Here is a 16,893-nt window from a genome sequence, read left to right on the forward strand (position 1 = left end):
ACCTCATTTATTGTACGGGTTAAATAAATATAATTGTATATATATTAAATAATAAAAAATTATATATATAAGAACCTTATTGTACAGGTTGAATAAATGTAATTTTATATACAAAATAAAAAGTTATATCTTTAAAACCACGTGTATTACACGGGTTAAATAAATGTAATATTGTTTATCAAATAATAAAATAATACATCTTTAAAAACCCCCATTTATTACACGGGTTGAATAAATGTAATTTTATATACCAAACAATAAAAAAAATTACATCTTTAAAAATATGCGCATTACACGGTTTGAATAAATGTAATTTTCTGTACTAAATAATAAAAAAAATATATATATCCTTAAAAATCCCATGTATTGTACGAATTGAGTAAATCTAATTTTATATATCAAATAATAAAAAGTTATATCTTAAAAAACCTCATGTGTTACATGGATCGAGTAAATGTAATTTTATACAGTGAAAATAAAAATATTTATATATTAATACAAAGTTTGGTTTTCGTGATAAAAATAGATTATTCTGTTGTTGTAAAATTTGTTAACGAAGTCTCAATCAATTTAACCCTTTATTTAAAACTTCATAAATGTATAAATGATAAATAATATTAGTTAATTTTATTTTAAGTTTTGTAAAATTTATTTTATACCAAACTAAACAAAACGTTCAAATATAATTAATTCAAACAAATAATATTATAAATGAGAAGGAGATTAAACTAAATAATAATTATTCATAAGATATTAAACTAATAATATTTAGTAGGAGAGTTATCTATAATATAAGATATTAAATTAAATAATATTTTGTAGGAGGATTATCTATAATTAATTAGAAGAGATTAAATTAAAATAATAATTATCTATAAGAGATGACCTAATATGATGAAAAGTGTCCCTAAAGTGATTTCTTTTGAGTAAAAGAAAACATAAAGTACACTTAATGCCTTGTTTCCCACTTCCACATGTAAAGAGTAGGGTAAATGGTTACATGACCGTCCTTACTCATAGTTAAAACAAAAGATAGAGTTGTTTATGTATTATCATAGTTTCTACTTAGACCATGTGTAGTGGTGAACAAACATAATGCCCCCACCATGGGGCATTATCTGACATGTGGCATCCTAGTCAGCGTTGGGGCATTGTAGCAAAAGTGGCGTAGTGGGGCATTATGCCAATAACCCCCATTCAATCATTTCTCAATAATTTTTTGTAACACTCTACTTAAAATAAGTCATATTTTAAGCAACTAGATAAGAAAGACCATAGTCATTTAAAACGTTTAATACATAAGTATTTGAAAACTACCACTAAACTTTAAGGACACATAAGTAATTCTTTCATTACAAAAGTTTTCACAAAATGAACTCCTAAAACAAAAGTGAAGATCATCTTCTTAAAAGTGTTCGGTTCTTAAGCCTTGTGTTGATCACCATCCGCTTGATTTACTTACTTGGAATCTGGAAATTTAACAAAATACCAAGGTTAGAATCCCTCAATTTTCATATAATTAAAAGTGCGTTTAAATCGGGTTCAAATATGAACCTACACAAAACTTAACATTTCTAGCCGGTCTCCACCGTAAATTACGGTGGTCACCGTAATTTACGGTGAGAGCTGGATGTTTAAGGTTCTACCGTAAGGCAGTAGTAAACTGCCGTAATGAATTGGCCTCCACCGTAAATTACGGTGGTACCGTAATTTACGGTGGCTTCTGCATTTTCCTCCTACTTGCTGTTTTGACCCGTTTGTACCGATTTCTGCACTTTTCGGCCATCTAAGTGCAGCACGGAGTATTCCTTCGCAACAAGTACGACCCATTTCGGATCCCTTGCTTCAACACACACGCTCCCATTACCGGTTTGCGTGATTTTACAATTCTTCCCATTACCCCATACCCGGGTTTATGGACTACTGATGAGGTACTTCCGTTACCCGGTTTGTACCCATCAATTATTTACTCATTTGGGGCTGCCATTATGAAATCCATCATTTTAGGCAATCAAACCAACATGATTCTAAATTGTTTAAACTAGCGACCAATAATAAGAAATCTATATCATCATCATTATAGTAGCGTTAACTACGTACCTTAAAGCTTTCCCTTTAAGCGAGCGTCCGTACCGGCTTGACTCCCCGACGCCTCACTCGTATTGCCTAAAAACATACAAGCCAATTATCATTAGAACCATTCGGTTCATAACTAAGCTTGTTACTTTACCAACACCACATTAGTGTCGATTAGTGTCTTTTAGGCATTTTATCAAACATCTTGTGTGCATGTTTCCTTACAATTTATAACTAAGCTTAACATTCATCATTTAGCCATGATAAACATCAACATAGGCAATTTTGCTAAATCATTACACCAATAATCTCTGAATTTTGTTCATAAAGCTTGAATTACTCTAGGACACATCCAAATCCTAATGTTTCATACCTTTCTACAAAACCCACATATGACCTCTAATGGTGATCATGAATTTTGCAATAATTAAACAAAATTTCAGCAAGGAATCTACTAGAGTTCATCCTTATACACTATTTCAATTAAAACAAACATCATGCATGACCAGATTTGAATCCTATGATTTTATCCAAAATCTAAGGTAGAACCAAGTCATGAAATTTTACATACCTTACGATCCCTTAGTCAAGGTGATCACAAATCTATATTCAGATTTCAATTTGGACTCGATTTGCACCTTCAATTGATGAATTTTGGTGAATTTTAGGGTTTGAGGGAAATCCCCTCTTGTTTCCTGGTTCTGGTCGATCAAACACACACTTAGGTGTGTGTTTGGTGTGTTATTTCACTAGTAATAAATTAAGTTCCAGAATTGACACATTTGGTCCCTCAATTTAACATGGGTTATAAAACAAGGGTTTTTGGTCATGTTATGTTAAGAACTCTACTAACTAGGTTATCTTTCCTAGTCTTTTACCTTAACTTACTACTAGTATTTATATTTTTTTTTATTAAGGTATAACATTAATATTTTTCGGGGTGTTACAAGTCCACCCCCCCCTTAAAGAGGGTTTCGTCCCCGAAACCTGTTTATGTATATGACAGAAGTTCTTATACGTACCGAAAAGTGTAGGGTGTAGTCGTTTCATTTCCTCTTCAGACTCCCAAGTGGTGTCCGATCCTTTTCGGTGTTCCCATTTGACTTTTACTTGATAGATCATCTTGTTCCTTAGGCTTTTCACCTTACGGTCTAGAATCGCAATAGGTCTCACCGCATAGTTGAGACTATTATCTATCTCGATGTCGTCATAACGAATATACGCGGTTTCGTCAGCTAGACATTTCCGGAGATGTGATACATGGAACGTACTATGTATCCCACTCAATTCTGGGGGCAATTCGAGACGGTAAGCCACCCTACCGACTCGCTCGATGATTTTGAAGGGCCCAATAAACCTTGGGCTTAATTTCCCCCTTTTTCTAAACCGGATTATTCCTTTCCATGGTGATACCTTCAACATAACCTTATCACCAACTTGGAACTCAATCGGTCTTTTTCGTTTGTCCGCATACGCCTTTTGTCGATTTTGGGCCGCCCTTAGGTGGGCTCGGACTATATCGATCTTTTGGTTCGTAAGTCCGATTACATCTTTATGTTCAAGTTCACGCGGACCAACCTCACCCCAACATACCGGAGTTCGACACTTCCTTCCGTATAGCAATTCATACGGTGCCATGCCGATGCTTGCGTGGTAACTGTTATTATATGAGAATTCAACCAACGGTAGGTGAATATCCCAACTACCCCCGAAGTCAATTATGCACGCCCGTAACATATCTCCCAACGTTTGTATTGTTCTTTCACTTTGACCATCCGTCTGAGGATGGTACGCGGTGCTAAGAAACAATTTGGTTCCCATTTGTTTTTGGAAATCGCGCCAAAAATTTGAAGTGAACCGGGTATCCCTATCGGACACGATGGATATCGGCACTCCGTGGCGTGCTATTATCTCATTAGTGTACACTTCTGACATCTTCTCTGACGTATAAGTTTCTCGGATAGGGATGAAATGGGCACTTTTGGTTAGTCTATCCACCACTACCCAAATGGCATCGAAACCACGGCTAGTTCTGGGCAGCTTGGTTAGCAGGTCCATTGTAATTTGTTCCCACTTCCAAACCGGAATATCTAATGGTTGCAACTTGCCGTAAGGTTTTTGATGCTCCGCTTTGACTTGTAAGCAAGTCAAACATTTCTCCACGTATTTAGCCACATCCCTTTTCATCCCCGGCCACCAATAGTTTTGCTTCAAGTCCCTATACATCTTAGTTGCCCCGGGATGGATCGAATAGCGAGACTTATGTGCCTCGTCAAGCAAAAGACTCTTAACACCACATGTGTTTGGGACCCAAATCCGATCATTTCGGCATTTCATCCCATTACTTCCTTCCGTAAGGTCTTTTACCATCCCTTTTATGCGTTCTTTCTTCCAATTCTCTTCCCTTAACGCTTCGGTTTGGGCTTCTCGAATTCGGTCGAGCAAGCCTGAAGTTACTACTAACTGCATAGATCGTATTCGTATTGGAACGCATTCGTCCTTTCGGCTAAGGGCATCCGCCACCACATTAGCCTTTCCGGGGTGGTAGTGGATCTCGCAGTCGTAGTCCTTCACCACTTCTAACCAGCGTCTCTGCCTCATATTTAACTCTTTTTGATCGAAAAAGTACTTCAAACTTTTATGGTCAGTGAAAATAGTACTTTTCACACCATACAAGTAATGCCTCCAGATTTTCAAGGCAAAGACCACGGCTGCCAACTCGAGATCATGAGTTGGGTACTTTGTTTCATGCGGCTTAAGTTGCCTAGAGGCGTAGGCGATCACCCTTCCCCTTTGCATTAGTACGCACCCAAGGCCTAGGTGCGATGCATCCGAGTAAACTACCATATCCTCCGTACCATCCGGTAAAGTCAACACCGGCGCACAGGTTAATTTTTCCTTTAATGTCTGAAATGCCTTTTCTTGGTCGCTTCCCCAGACGAACTTCTCATTCTTGCGGGTCAATTTGGTCAACGGCGTTGCAATCTTGGAGAAATCCTGAATGAATCTCCGATAGTAACCTGCCAACCCCAAGAAACTCCTAATCTCGGATGGATTCTTTGGAGGGTTCCATTTTGACACCGCTTCCACCTTCGACGGATCCACAAATATTCCTTTGGCACTTATGACGTGCCCTAGGAATTGCACCTCTCGTAACCAGAAGGCGCATTTTGAGAATTTAGCATACAATCTTTCCCACCTTAATACTTCCAATACTTCTCGTAAATGGTCAGCGTGCTCCGCCTCGTTTCTTGAATAAACGAGGATGTCGTCTATGAAAACAATCACCGATCTATCGAGCATCGGCTTGCATACCCGGTTCATGAGATCCATGAAGGCCGCGGGCGCATTCGTTAATCCGAACGACATTACGAGAAACTCGAAGTGTCCGTATCGTGTCCGGAATGCCGTTTTCGGTACATCGCTCTCCTTCACCCTCAATTGGTGGTAACCCGATCTCAAATCGATTTTTGAAAACCAGCTAGCGCCTTGTAATTGATCGAATAAATCGTCAATTCTCGGGAGTGGGTATCGATTCTTTACCGTGAGTTTGTTTAACTCCCGGTAATCAATACACATTCGCATGCTCCCGTCTTTCTTCTTTACAAATAGCACGGGAGCCCCCCAAGGAGACACGCTAGGCCGGATGAATCCTTTCTCTAGTAAATCTTGCAACTGAGACATTAACTCTTGCAGTTCTGAAGGTGCCAACCTGTACGGAGCCTTAGCAACCGGTTTAGCACCCGGGGTTAGTTCAATCCCGAACTCTATTTCTCGCTCTGGTGGTATTCCCGGGAGATCCTCGGGGAAGACATCTTTAAAATCACGCACCACAGGCACGTCTTCAATTTTGGGCATTTCTTTTTCGACGTCCCGCACATAAGTTAGATATGCCTTACACCCGTGTAGTATACACTTGCGGGCTTCTACAATTGAGCATATCACGGGATTACAAGCCTTCTCCCCATAAATGATGACACGCCTTCCGCTCGGAGACGTTAGATGTATCTCCTTACGTAAGCATATCACCTTAGCATGGTAGCGGGATAGCCAATCCATTCCGACGACCACTTGAAATTCACCCATGGACATGGGTATTAAATCAATGGAGTATTCCTCGTCATCGATATTCAATTTGCATTCCCGACATACATCACAAACAAGAAAACATTTGTTATTACCTACTTCTACTTCCATTGGCATAGGTAATTTTGTTAATGTAAACATGGGGTTTTGAATAAATCTATGTGAAACAAAAGACTTATTCGCACCTGTATCAAATAAAACACGTGCGGGAATCGAATTTATAGTAAATATACCTGTAACCACGTCGGGTTCCATTTTTGCTTCCGCAGCAGTGATTTGGAACGACCTTGCCTTAGCCTTTGGGGTCTCATCCCTAGAGTCGGCACTCTCCTTCTTTCCCACCAATTCCGGACATTCTGACTTTTTATGACCCGGTTGGTAACATTTATAGCACACCGTTACTTTGTCGGGGCAATTTGCAACCCCATGCCCTATCTTGCCACATGCCACGCAAGGTTTGTTCTTGAAATAGCATTCACCTTTATGAGTGCGTCCACATGTTTTGCAACTCGGAGATCCTCCTTTTGCACTTCCTTTCTTCGAAGATTCAGCTACCTTCGGCTTCTTTGTGGGACTCGGGTTTTCATCCAAGGCCCTCCTTTCACCTCTTTCAACTTGCCTTTTCAGTTCAATCTCGCGTTCCCGCGCCGCATTGATTATATCGGTAAGGCTTTCATAATGTGAGGGAGTCATGAACTCCCTATATTCAGCCCTAAGTATGGTGTGATAATAATAAATTTTCTGTTCTTCAGTTTTGACCAAGTCATCACAAAACTTGAGCTTATCCATGAACATTCCCGTAATCTTATCAACGGTTTCACCCTTTTGCCTCAATTGCATGAATTCTTCCTTTATCTTATTTATCACCGCCTTGGGGCTGTGATGTTTGAGGAATGGTACTTTGAAAGCTTCCCAAGTCATCGCCCTTATTGTTTCAACACCCCTTTCGTTTCTGAGGTTGTCCCACCAATCCTTGGCTTGGCCTCTAAGTTGGCCAGTTCCATACGCCACAAAGTCACTTTCATCACAATGCGTTCGTTCGAAAACACCTTCAATATCGCTTATCCACCTTTGACAAGCAATTGGATCTACCTCTCCATTGAAAACCGGGGGCTTGCACGCCATAAACTTGTTGTAAGAACAACCCTTCTTTTCCTTAGCTTTGCCCCTATCACCTGTAAGATCTTCTCTTAGTTCACCAATTCTTTCTTCCATAGTCGAAAGTAAGGTGTTTTGCATTCTTTCCACAAATCTTGGTAGACTGACTTCGATGGCCCTACCAACTTCCTCGGCAATCTTCTCTTTCAACTCGTCGGTAGTGAGGGATAGAACATTGTTACTAGCACCTCCCGACATCTTCTTACTGAAATGTTAAAATGATCCATTAAATAATCTTGTTCAATCGCTCTCATGCTCTTACATGAGACTTCGTACTTATTTTCCGGCCAAGTATATAACTTTGCCTTATCATCCATACTAAGTGTACTTCCCGGGTTCGAGTATATCACTATACTCCTCCCATACACAATGAATCGTTACCCTTTTTAATCTTTTTAAATTTAATTTACTTTAAGTAAATTCTTACCGGATGTTGATCAAGCCTTGAACCGAACACAATTCTCTTTAACCTTAGCTCTGAATACCAACATGTAACACTCTACTTAAAATAAGTCATATTTTAAGCAACTAGATAAGAAAGACCATAGTCATTTAAAACGTTTAATACATAAGTATTTGAAAACTACCACTAAACTTTAAGGACACATAAGTAATTCTTTCATTACAAAAGTTTTCACAAAATGAACTCCTAAAACAAAAGTGAAGATCATCTTCTTAAAAGTGTTCGGTTCTTAAGCCTTGTGTTGATCACCATCCGCTTGATTTACTTACTTGGAATCTGGAAATTTAACAAAATACCAAGGTTAGAATCCCTCAATTTTCATATAATTAAAAGTGCGTTTAAATCGGGTTCAAATATGAACCTACACAAAACTTAACATTTCTAGCCGGTCTCCACCGTAAATTACGGTGGTCACCGTAATTTACGGTGAGAGCTGGATGTTTAAGGTTCTACCGTAAGGCAGTAGTAAACTGCCGTAATGAATTGGCCTCCACCGTAAATTACGGTGGTACCGTAATTTACGGTGGCTTCTGCATTTTCCTCCTACTTGCTGTTTTGACCCGTTTGTACCGATTTCTGCACTTTTCGGCCATCTAAGTGCAGCACGGAGTATTCCTTCGCAACAAGTACGACCCATTTCGGATCCCTTGCTTCAACACACACGCTCCCATTACCGGTTTGCGTGATTTTACAATTCTTCCCATTACCCCATACCCGGGTTTATGGACTACTGATGAGGTACTTCCGTTACCCGGTTTGTACCCATCAATTATTTACTCATTTGGGGCTGCCATTATGAAATCCATCATTTTAGGCAATCAAACCAACATGATTCTAAATTGTTTAAACTAGCGACCAATAATAAGAAATCTATATCATCATCATTATAGTAGCGTTAACTACGTACCTTAAAGCTTTCCCTTTAAGCGAGCGTCCGTACCGGCTTGACTCCCCGACGCCTCACTCGTATTGCCTAAAAACATACAAGCCAATTATCATTAGAACCATTCGGTTCATAACTAAGCTTGTTACTTTACCAACACCACATTAGTGTCGATTAGTGTCTTTTAGGCATTTTATCAAACATCTTGTGTGCATGTTTCCTTACAATTTATAACTAAGCTTAACATTCATCATTTAGCCATGATAAACATCAACATAGGCAATTTTGCTAAATCATTACACCAATAATCTCTGAATTTTGTTCATAAAGCTTGAATTACTCTAGGACACATCCAAATCCTAATGTTTCATACCTTTCTACAAAACCCACATATCACCTCTAATGGTGATCATGAATTTTGCAATAATTAAACAAAATTTCAGCAAGGAATCTACTAGAGTTCATCCTTATACACTATTTCAATTAAAACAAACATCATGCATGACCAGATTTGAATCCTATGATTTTATCCAAAATCTAAGGTAGAACCAAGTCATGAAATTTTACATACCTTACGATCCCTTAGTCAAGGTGATCACAAATCTATATTCAGATTTCAATTTGGACTCGATTTGCACCTTCAATTGATGAATTTTGGTGAATTTTAGGGTTTGAGGGAAATCCCCTCTTGTTTCCTGGTTCTGGTCGATCAAACACACACTTAGGTGTGTGTTTGGTGTGTTATTTCACTAGTAATAAATTAAGTTCCAGAATTGACACATTTGGTCCCTCAATTTAACATGGGTTATAAAACAAGGGTTTTTGGTCATGTTATGTTAAGAACTCTACTAACTAGGTTATCTTTCCTAGTCTTTTACCTTAACTTACTACTAGTATTTATATTTTTTTTTTATTAAGGTATAACATTAATATTTTTCGGGGTGTTACATTTTTTTTTTAATTTAAAACATAAAAACCTAAAATAAAAAACAGAAAATAAAAAAATTACACTATTTAAAACCCAGAAATTAAATCATTCTCTTTTTGAAACATAAATTAAAACATAAAAAAATTACATTATTTAAAACATAAAAAAATTACAAAGTCCCACTTTCTTTACCCCTTCTTCTTTTTGACCCCACTACCTTCTTCTTCTTCTTCTTCCTTTCTTCTTCCCCACCACTTGCAACTTTAAAAAAAACATAGAAATTAAATCATTCTCTTCTTCCTCTTCTTTTGTTTTTTTTTTTAAACTGATTATAAACACACACAAATATTATACACACATGGCAAGGTATCATTGGACAAAGAAATGAAGTTCCAGCGTTATTTAAACAACGCCAACCTGATTTTTTTCCGAAAAAAAACGCCCGGAAACGCCTACCATAATGGGGGTGCCGGCGTTTTCCGGCGGTATCAAGGGGGGAACACGCCCCAGTACAGTTGGTCTTAGAGTTAGTTGGGCAAAACGTCCATCTACACTTGTAATATTGTATAGATTCAATTAAAAACTATAAAAAATAATTTATGACACTTCGTATAGATTCGATTAAAAACTATAAATAAAATAAATTATAACACTTCACTTTCAACAATATCAAGGGAAAAAAGAAAAAAGAAAACATATGGATTTGATTCCCAAGCATAAACAACTTTTATTATATTTCAACTTTTTTTACGTATACGTATACGGTTACATTTCTTATCTTTACTTTATCTAAATTTTTATTAATAAAATGTTTTTGTTTAACAATTTCAAATCAAAATTAAATCCATAAATTATAGATTAGATTTAAAACACATTTTAGACTTTAGATTTACAATTTAAATAAAATTCTAATATAATATTTAAATCTTTTAATTTAAAATTTAAAATTTATTAATAAATTATTAATACCCTCGTTAAATGACATGTGTTTCAAATCAGATTTTATATAGTATAGATTAGTTAAATCGTAATGGGTAAAGTAACGCTTTATATATAGCCCATGTTACTTATGGTGGAACGCCCAGTCTAAGCCTGTGATCAGGGTCCTTTAGATCTCTTTAACATTCTGTTTTATATAAATAATAAAAATCTTTTACAAAGAGTATATCATCAATAAGCACTCTTGTTTTATTTGTCATTTCACATTATCTTTCTCATGGCTGCAACATTTCATGTTCTTCTTTATCACCATATTACCTTTTTCTTGTTCTTCTTCTACTTTCCCATCCATGGCCTAACTCCCGGTTCATCTCTATCAGTCGAAAACACCGATGACATTTTACTCTCCCCAAACCGCCTTTTCACTGCAGGTTTTCACAAAGTCGGAGACAACGCTTACTGTTTCGCCATCTGGTTTTCTGACCATCCGTCCACCGTGGTCTGGATGGCGAACCGAGACGAACCGGTAAACGGAAAACACTCAAAGTTCTCACTACAAAAAGATGGTAATCTTGTTCTAACAGATGCCGGTAGATACATCATATGGTCAACTCAAATAAAATTGAATTCATCTTCCATAAAATTACAACTTTATAACACCGGTAACCTTATTCTCCACGAACAAGAAAACCCTGTTTGGCAAAGCTTTGATTATCCAACAGATACCCTTCTTCCAAACCAACTGTTAACCAAGAACACACAACTTGTTTCTTCAAGAAGTTCTACAAACTATTCTTCTGGTTTCTATAGGCTGTTTTTCGATACTGATAGCGTTCTTCGCCTTTGTTATGATAGTCACAAAACGACTACCGTTTTCTGGCCTGATCCCGGTTTGCTTTCTTGGCAAGTTGGGAGGTACCAGTATTTATATAGCGAAAGAGCCAGTCTTGATTCGGAGGGTCGGTTTAACTCTACGGATGGGTTGGGGTTCTTGTCTGCGGATTTCGGATATGGGCCGCAACGAATGATGAAGATTGATATGGATGGTAATCTAAGAGTGTATAGTCTGGTTGAGAATGGAGCAACAAGGGAATGGGTGGTTCAATGGCAAGCTATTTCTCATTCTTGCAGGATTCATGGTGTTTGTGGACAAAATAGTCTGTGTACTTACTCTCAAGATTCAGGTATAGGACTAGAATTTGTTAGATTTATTAGATTATTATATATAATACGAGCTTTTTTTTTCCAGGGGTAAACATGTGACCTTAGTCACTAGAATTTGTTGGATGTTTATATATAAATTTGGGTGTTTTTTTTTATAAAAAATGAGTTGAATATCTAGTTATAACTAGTAGAGAAAAAAATTGTGACTGCAGGAAGGACATGCACCTGTTTACATGGTTACAAGATGGTGAATTCCAAAGATTGGAGTTACGGATGTGAACCCGATTTTCAAATTTGCAGACCTGAAGACGAAGATTTTGTCGAGCTTCGATATGTCGAATTCTACGGCTACGATATCCGGTACTGTTAATTTAGTTTATTAGCTATTATAGGTATTATTAGTTGCTTTTTTTTATTATATCTATTATTGAAGTTTGTCATTATAATCAAGGTCTTAAATACGTATGAACCGGCTGGTAATGCCGGATATTGAACATGGCCAGGTACGATAAATGGCGGTAAAATCAAAATACCGTATTCCTTATGTATCGGCGGTAAATTCGGTTTTACCGGTTCAAACTGTTGAGCCCGTTTGTATTATCTTATAATTTTATTTTTAAATTGTAATAGAATACGATATTAATTAAGGTCGTATTGACATTAAATATATCCAATAACTAACATAGTACCTTCCTTTCCAATATTCCATCACTATTGGAAGTGTCGTCCAATATTATATTGTTTATAAGTAATGAAAATGTTTAGGGTGGGCGGAGTGGGTTCGGTGAGTGGAGCGGTGAGGGGCGTTTGCCGCGTGGAGAACCATTGCCACCCCTTCGGTGAGTGATGAGGGCTAAAATCGGTGGGTATTCACCGAGGGTGAAGAGGAGAGATGTGGGTGAGGGAGAGTGATAATGGTGGGTCCCAACCTCTTTCAACCAATCGTAAATTTATCTTCTTTAAAAAAATTGTTTACCACTCTCCATATGTTTGATCATTGCTAATGATTGAGTGGAAAATGAGGAGTGGAGTGAGGTTTGACGTAGAATGACATTATTGGCTAGAAAATTGTTTAAACACTCACCAAGGGGTGACCACTCCCTCCACCCTTAATATTTAAAAGAAAATAGTTGTTTTTTTAAATAAAGTCATGACCGGTTATATAAATCCTAAATGAGATTGGATTATTTTTTTTAGATTAATTTGTATTTTATATAATTATACGGGTTAACTAGTAACCCGGTTGAACAATCCGATACAACCCAATTCAATCGGTTAACCATTTTAGATCCCAACCCCATATAATTTCAATGTGCAATCGGGTATCAAAACCATAAAGAGTCAAATTGTAGTTTTGATTATAAAACCATGTATAGTGGGTAATATGCTTAGGCGTGAAGTGGCAAAGATCACGCCCCATAATGCCTCGTACACCTCGTCCTTGGGCGTGATCTTCAGAAAAATGGTGTTGGCGTGATTGTGAAAACGCTAATGAAGAAATTAAGGGACGTGATCTTGAAGAGAGTGCCTTAATGCCACGTATCACATAACTCCCACAGAAGGGGCATTACCATAATACGCACTACATATGGTCTAATATTTATCTAATACGTGTATAAATACTATTTTATATTTGGTATAAAAAAATACTTGTATAAATACTATTCATTTTTCATTTCTTTTGAATTTTTTTCAGGTACCACGAAAACTACACCCTTGAGGCTTGCAAAATCGATTGCTTAAACGATTGTGCTTGCAAAGGTTTCCAATTTGGATACGTTGTTGATGATGTTCGAACCTATTATTGCTACATTAAGACTTTTCTGTATAACGGATACCAAATGGGATTCTACAATTCGATGTATATCAAACTACCAAAAACATTTGTTTCATCTTTTAAGCAAAAACCCATGAACAAATCCAACTTTCATTGCTCAGGAACAACAGTCACACCCATTATAAGATCCTACGAAAATAAACTGGATAACAAGATACTTCGACTCTTGCTCATAATCGGATGTGTCATCGCGTTTATCGAGATCATTTGCATCATCTTTTTCTGGATCAAGACACGTAAAAGCCCGGTTTCAGCAGATCAAAGTTATTCACCAGCTGTAACACCATTCAGAAAGTTCACATATCGCGAGCTGAAGAAGGCTTCGTGTAACTTTAGCGATGAGATCGGACGAGGGGGCGCTAGCGTTGTGTATAAAGGAATATTAGCCGATAACAGAGTTGCAGCAATTAAAAAGCTCAAGAGCATGGCTAACAAGCAAAATGAAATTGAATTTCAAGCGGAAATTAGCACAATTGGGCGACTGAACCACATGAATTTAATCGAAACCTGGGGTTATTGTGCTGAAGGACCACATAGACTTATCGTTTATGAGTACATGGAAAACGGGTCGTTGGCTGAAAAGTTACGCGATGGGAAGCTAGATTGGGACATCATTTTTGAAATCGTAAAAGGTACAGCAAAAGGATTGGCATATTTACACGAAGAGTGCTTGGAATGGGTCCTTCATTGTGATGTGAAGCCTCACAACATATTGTTGGATGGAAACTATAATCCTAAAGTTGGGGATTTCGGGCTTTCAAAACTATTGGATAGAGGTGACATCAAGAAATCAAGATTCTCAACAATTAGGGGGACTCGAGGCTACATGGCACCCGAATGGGTGTTCAAGCTTCCAATTACATCGAAAGTGGATGTGTATAGCTACGGAGTGGTGGTTTTGGAGATGATAACGGGTCGGGGCCCAGGAGGGAAGAAGCAACGGGCTGACCATGAAGATGGTGACCTTGAGCTCGGTGTGGTCGAGTGGGTGAGGGACAGAGTGAGAGATGGTGATGGAAGTGGGTGGGTTGAGGATGTCGTAGATGGTTTGATACGCGGCGAGTTTGATCAAGAGATGATGGAAAATCTGGTAAGAATTGCATTGCAATGCGCAGAGGATGATATGGAGGTTCGACCCACAATGAGTTGGGTGGTTAACAGGCTTCTACATCCGGAAAACGACGGATAGGATATATGACTCATGAAATGTCACATTGTGTGTAACTTTTTCTTATTTTGGTATACTTAATTTAAATTTAAAAAGAGAATCAAAACATCTACGCATTATTATTTCCATTTATAAATCCAACGAAATCTATTGGTAGTCCAAAACAGCTAGGGATGCGCACGAATCGGTATATGTAAGTTTCATCGTCAATGCGAACCGAACTGAGACATTGGTTTATCGGTGGATGGAACCGGTTTGTTTCGTTTTTTTTGGTTTTACGCATGGATACGATTTGATTATGGGTTGGTTTCAGTTTTACATTTTGGTAGTGTTCCTTTCATGGAATAAATGAAATTGGAATTGGAATTGGAATTGGAAATGAAATTGAAATTGGGTTTTAAAGAATTCCTTTGAAATCATATAATGTGTTTGGTTAGTATAACTATCAAACGGAATTGGAATTTAAATTATATAAATAACATAACTAACCTTTAAATTAGCAAATATAAATACCCACAAAAATTCATATATTTTAAAATAAAATCTTTAAAACTAGTTCTAAAGGTAAATCACCTAAAATATTTACTATATACGTTGAGAAGCGAACCTATCGTTATATAGTATAGCTAAGATAAGTTACTGAGTATCAATCCATATGCATGATGACTTTTAAAATTAAGTTTGTCTACCAATATCATATGTGAACGAGATGGATGGTTGAAACAGAATTAACAACTAATAAAGTAATTAGAGATTGTTTTAGAATAAAAAGGGATAGGAAATAATAACTATACAGGTTTGAATCATCAAAGAATGAAGAATGAAAACAAGAAAAATTGTCTTTGGAACTATCTCATTATCTAAGTTGACAATGGTGTACGAAGTGATATGATGGATAAATATAGACTAAGGTTAATCCTAACCAAAAAGGAATAATAGCGATAGACACACCTCAACACCGAGTTTTGTAAAGCGGGATTTACTATAGATTCTTATGACTTAGGGTTTCTGGGTTGGGTTCGAGGCTGATCAATGAGCATTGCGACTTACGAACTAATCAAGATCAACCAAATTGGAAAGCCCTAACTAGTTTCCAGATTCTTTTATCTGATCCTTCTTGTAGGTAGCTTACACATTATACAAATTATGTCTTTAATTTGTTTATTATTGGTTAACATCTCAAGCCCTAGATTCCTGGACATCAATAAAACCTATAAATTCAAGAAAACATATCAAGCACGCATAACTTCAAAGAAAGACCAACTCAACCACATAACTTAACATCACAATCAATACCCAACATGCATTCATACATATCATAAGATTCAATCCATAACAAGCTACTGGAATCATACTACATAAAAAAAATCAAACATCAAATCATTCTACGAATCATCGCATCCGGACATTTATAAAGATGTTTAGCAAACCAAACACTACAAACATCATGATTAACAAGTTTAGAGACAAGAAAACTATAAAGAAAGAACCCGGAATACTAGCAATCGCTATCTACGAGGTTAGATCTAGATCTTCATGCGTATGGGTCGTAATGCATAAGGGTCGTACCCTTGTTGATGGTGGCGAAATTAGAGTTTTTGAACTGCATACAACGCGTACCCTTTAATGTGTACGGGTTGTACCCTTGTTGATTGGGTCACTATTACGGTTTCTGACTTTATTATGTTGGCAACATGTACGCGTTGTACTTTCCAAGATGTGTACGGGTAATACCCTCAACGTTTTTCTTGTTCTTCTCCTATTCCAACTACTTCATGTTTTATTTTATCCAAATCTTCTCGTTTACCATGAAAACCTGCAAAGCACTAAACTTTCGATAATAGTTACCTGTTGATATCAGATTTGATGTAAAACATATACAAATACGTGGAATTTACACCCGAAAACTAGGTATTATTTACAATACATCACTAAACATACTAAAGTGAATCGAATTATCATACCATGATGAATACCTATTTAAATATACATCAATTATTTGTAAAAGCCTAAATGAATGACTTTGAAGTTTCGATAAAAGACACATTACGTACCACATTGTGGATATTATGGTCCATAATGTGGTAGTCAACATTCTGGTCAAAATAGCTGCATTATGAACCGTAATGTATACTTTACCTAATTTTAATAATCAGATAATTTATGTCAAGTGTTCGGATAAGGTTTTCGT

General features: G+C 37.0%; 1 protein-coding gene and 1 long non-coding RNA gene across 2 annotated transcripts; one reads left to right on the plus strand and one right to left on the minus strand.

Annotated features, from left to right (window-relative positions):
• Positions 1-2,099: 2,099 nt before the first annotated feature.
• Positions 2,100-9,375, minus strand: LOC110939180. Its single transcript, XR_002592042.2, has 3 exons — positions 9,238-9,375; positions 8,691-8,756; positions 2,100-2,166 (listed from the first exon to the last, which is right to left on the minus strand). It is a non-coding gene; the product is annotated as an uncharacterized LOC110939180 (long non-coding RNA).
• Positions 9,376-10,784: 1,409 nt separating this feature from the next.
• LOC110941341 (putative receptor protein kinase ZmPK1) lies at positions 10,785-14,832 on the plus strand. Its single transcript, XM_022182966.2, has 3 exons — positions 10,785-11,717; positions 11,910-12,057; positions 13,394-14,832. The coding sequence occupies exons 1-3, from the start codon at positions 10,811-10,813 to the stop codon at positions 14,721-14,723; spliced, it is 2,385 nt and encodes a 794-aa protein (XP_022038658.1). The 5' UTR covers positions 10,785-10,810; the 3' UTR covers positions 14,724-14,832.
• The last annotated feature ends 2,061 nt before the right edge of the window (positions 14,833-16,893 follow it).

Source organism: Helianthus annuus, chromosome 5 (assembly GCF_002127325.2).
Source record: "Helianthus annuus cultivar XRQ/B chromosome 5, HanXRQr2.0-SUNRISE, whole genome shotgun sequence".
Classification (NCBI taxonomy): Eukaryota; Viridiplantae; Streptophyta; class Magnoliopsida; order Asterales; family Asteraceae; genus Helianthus; species Helianthus annuus.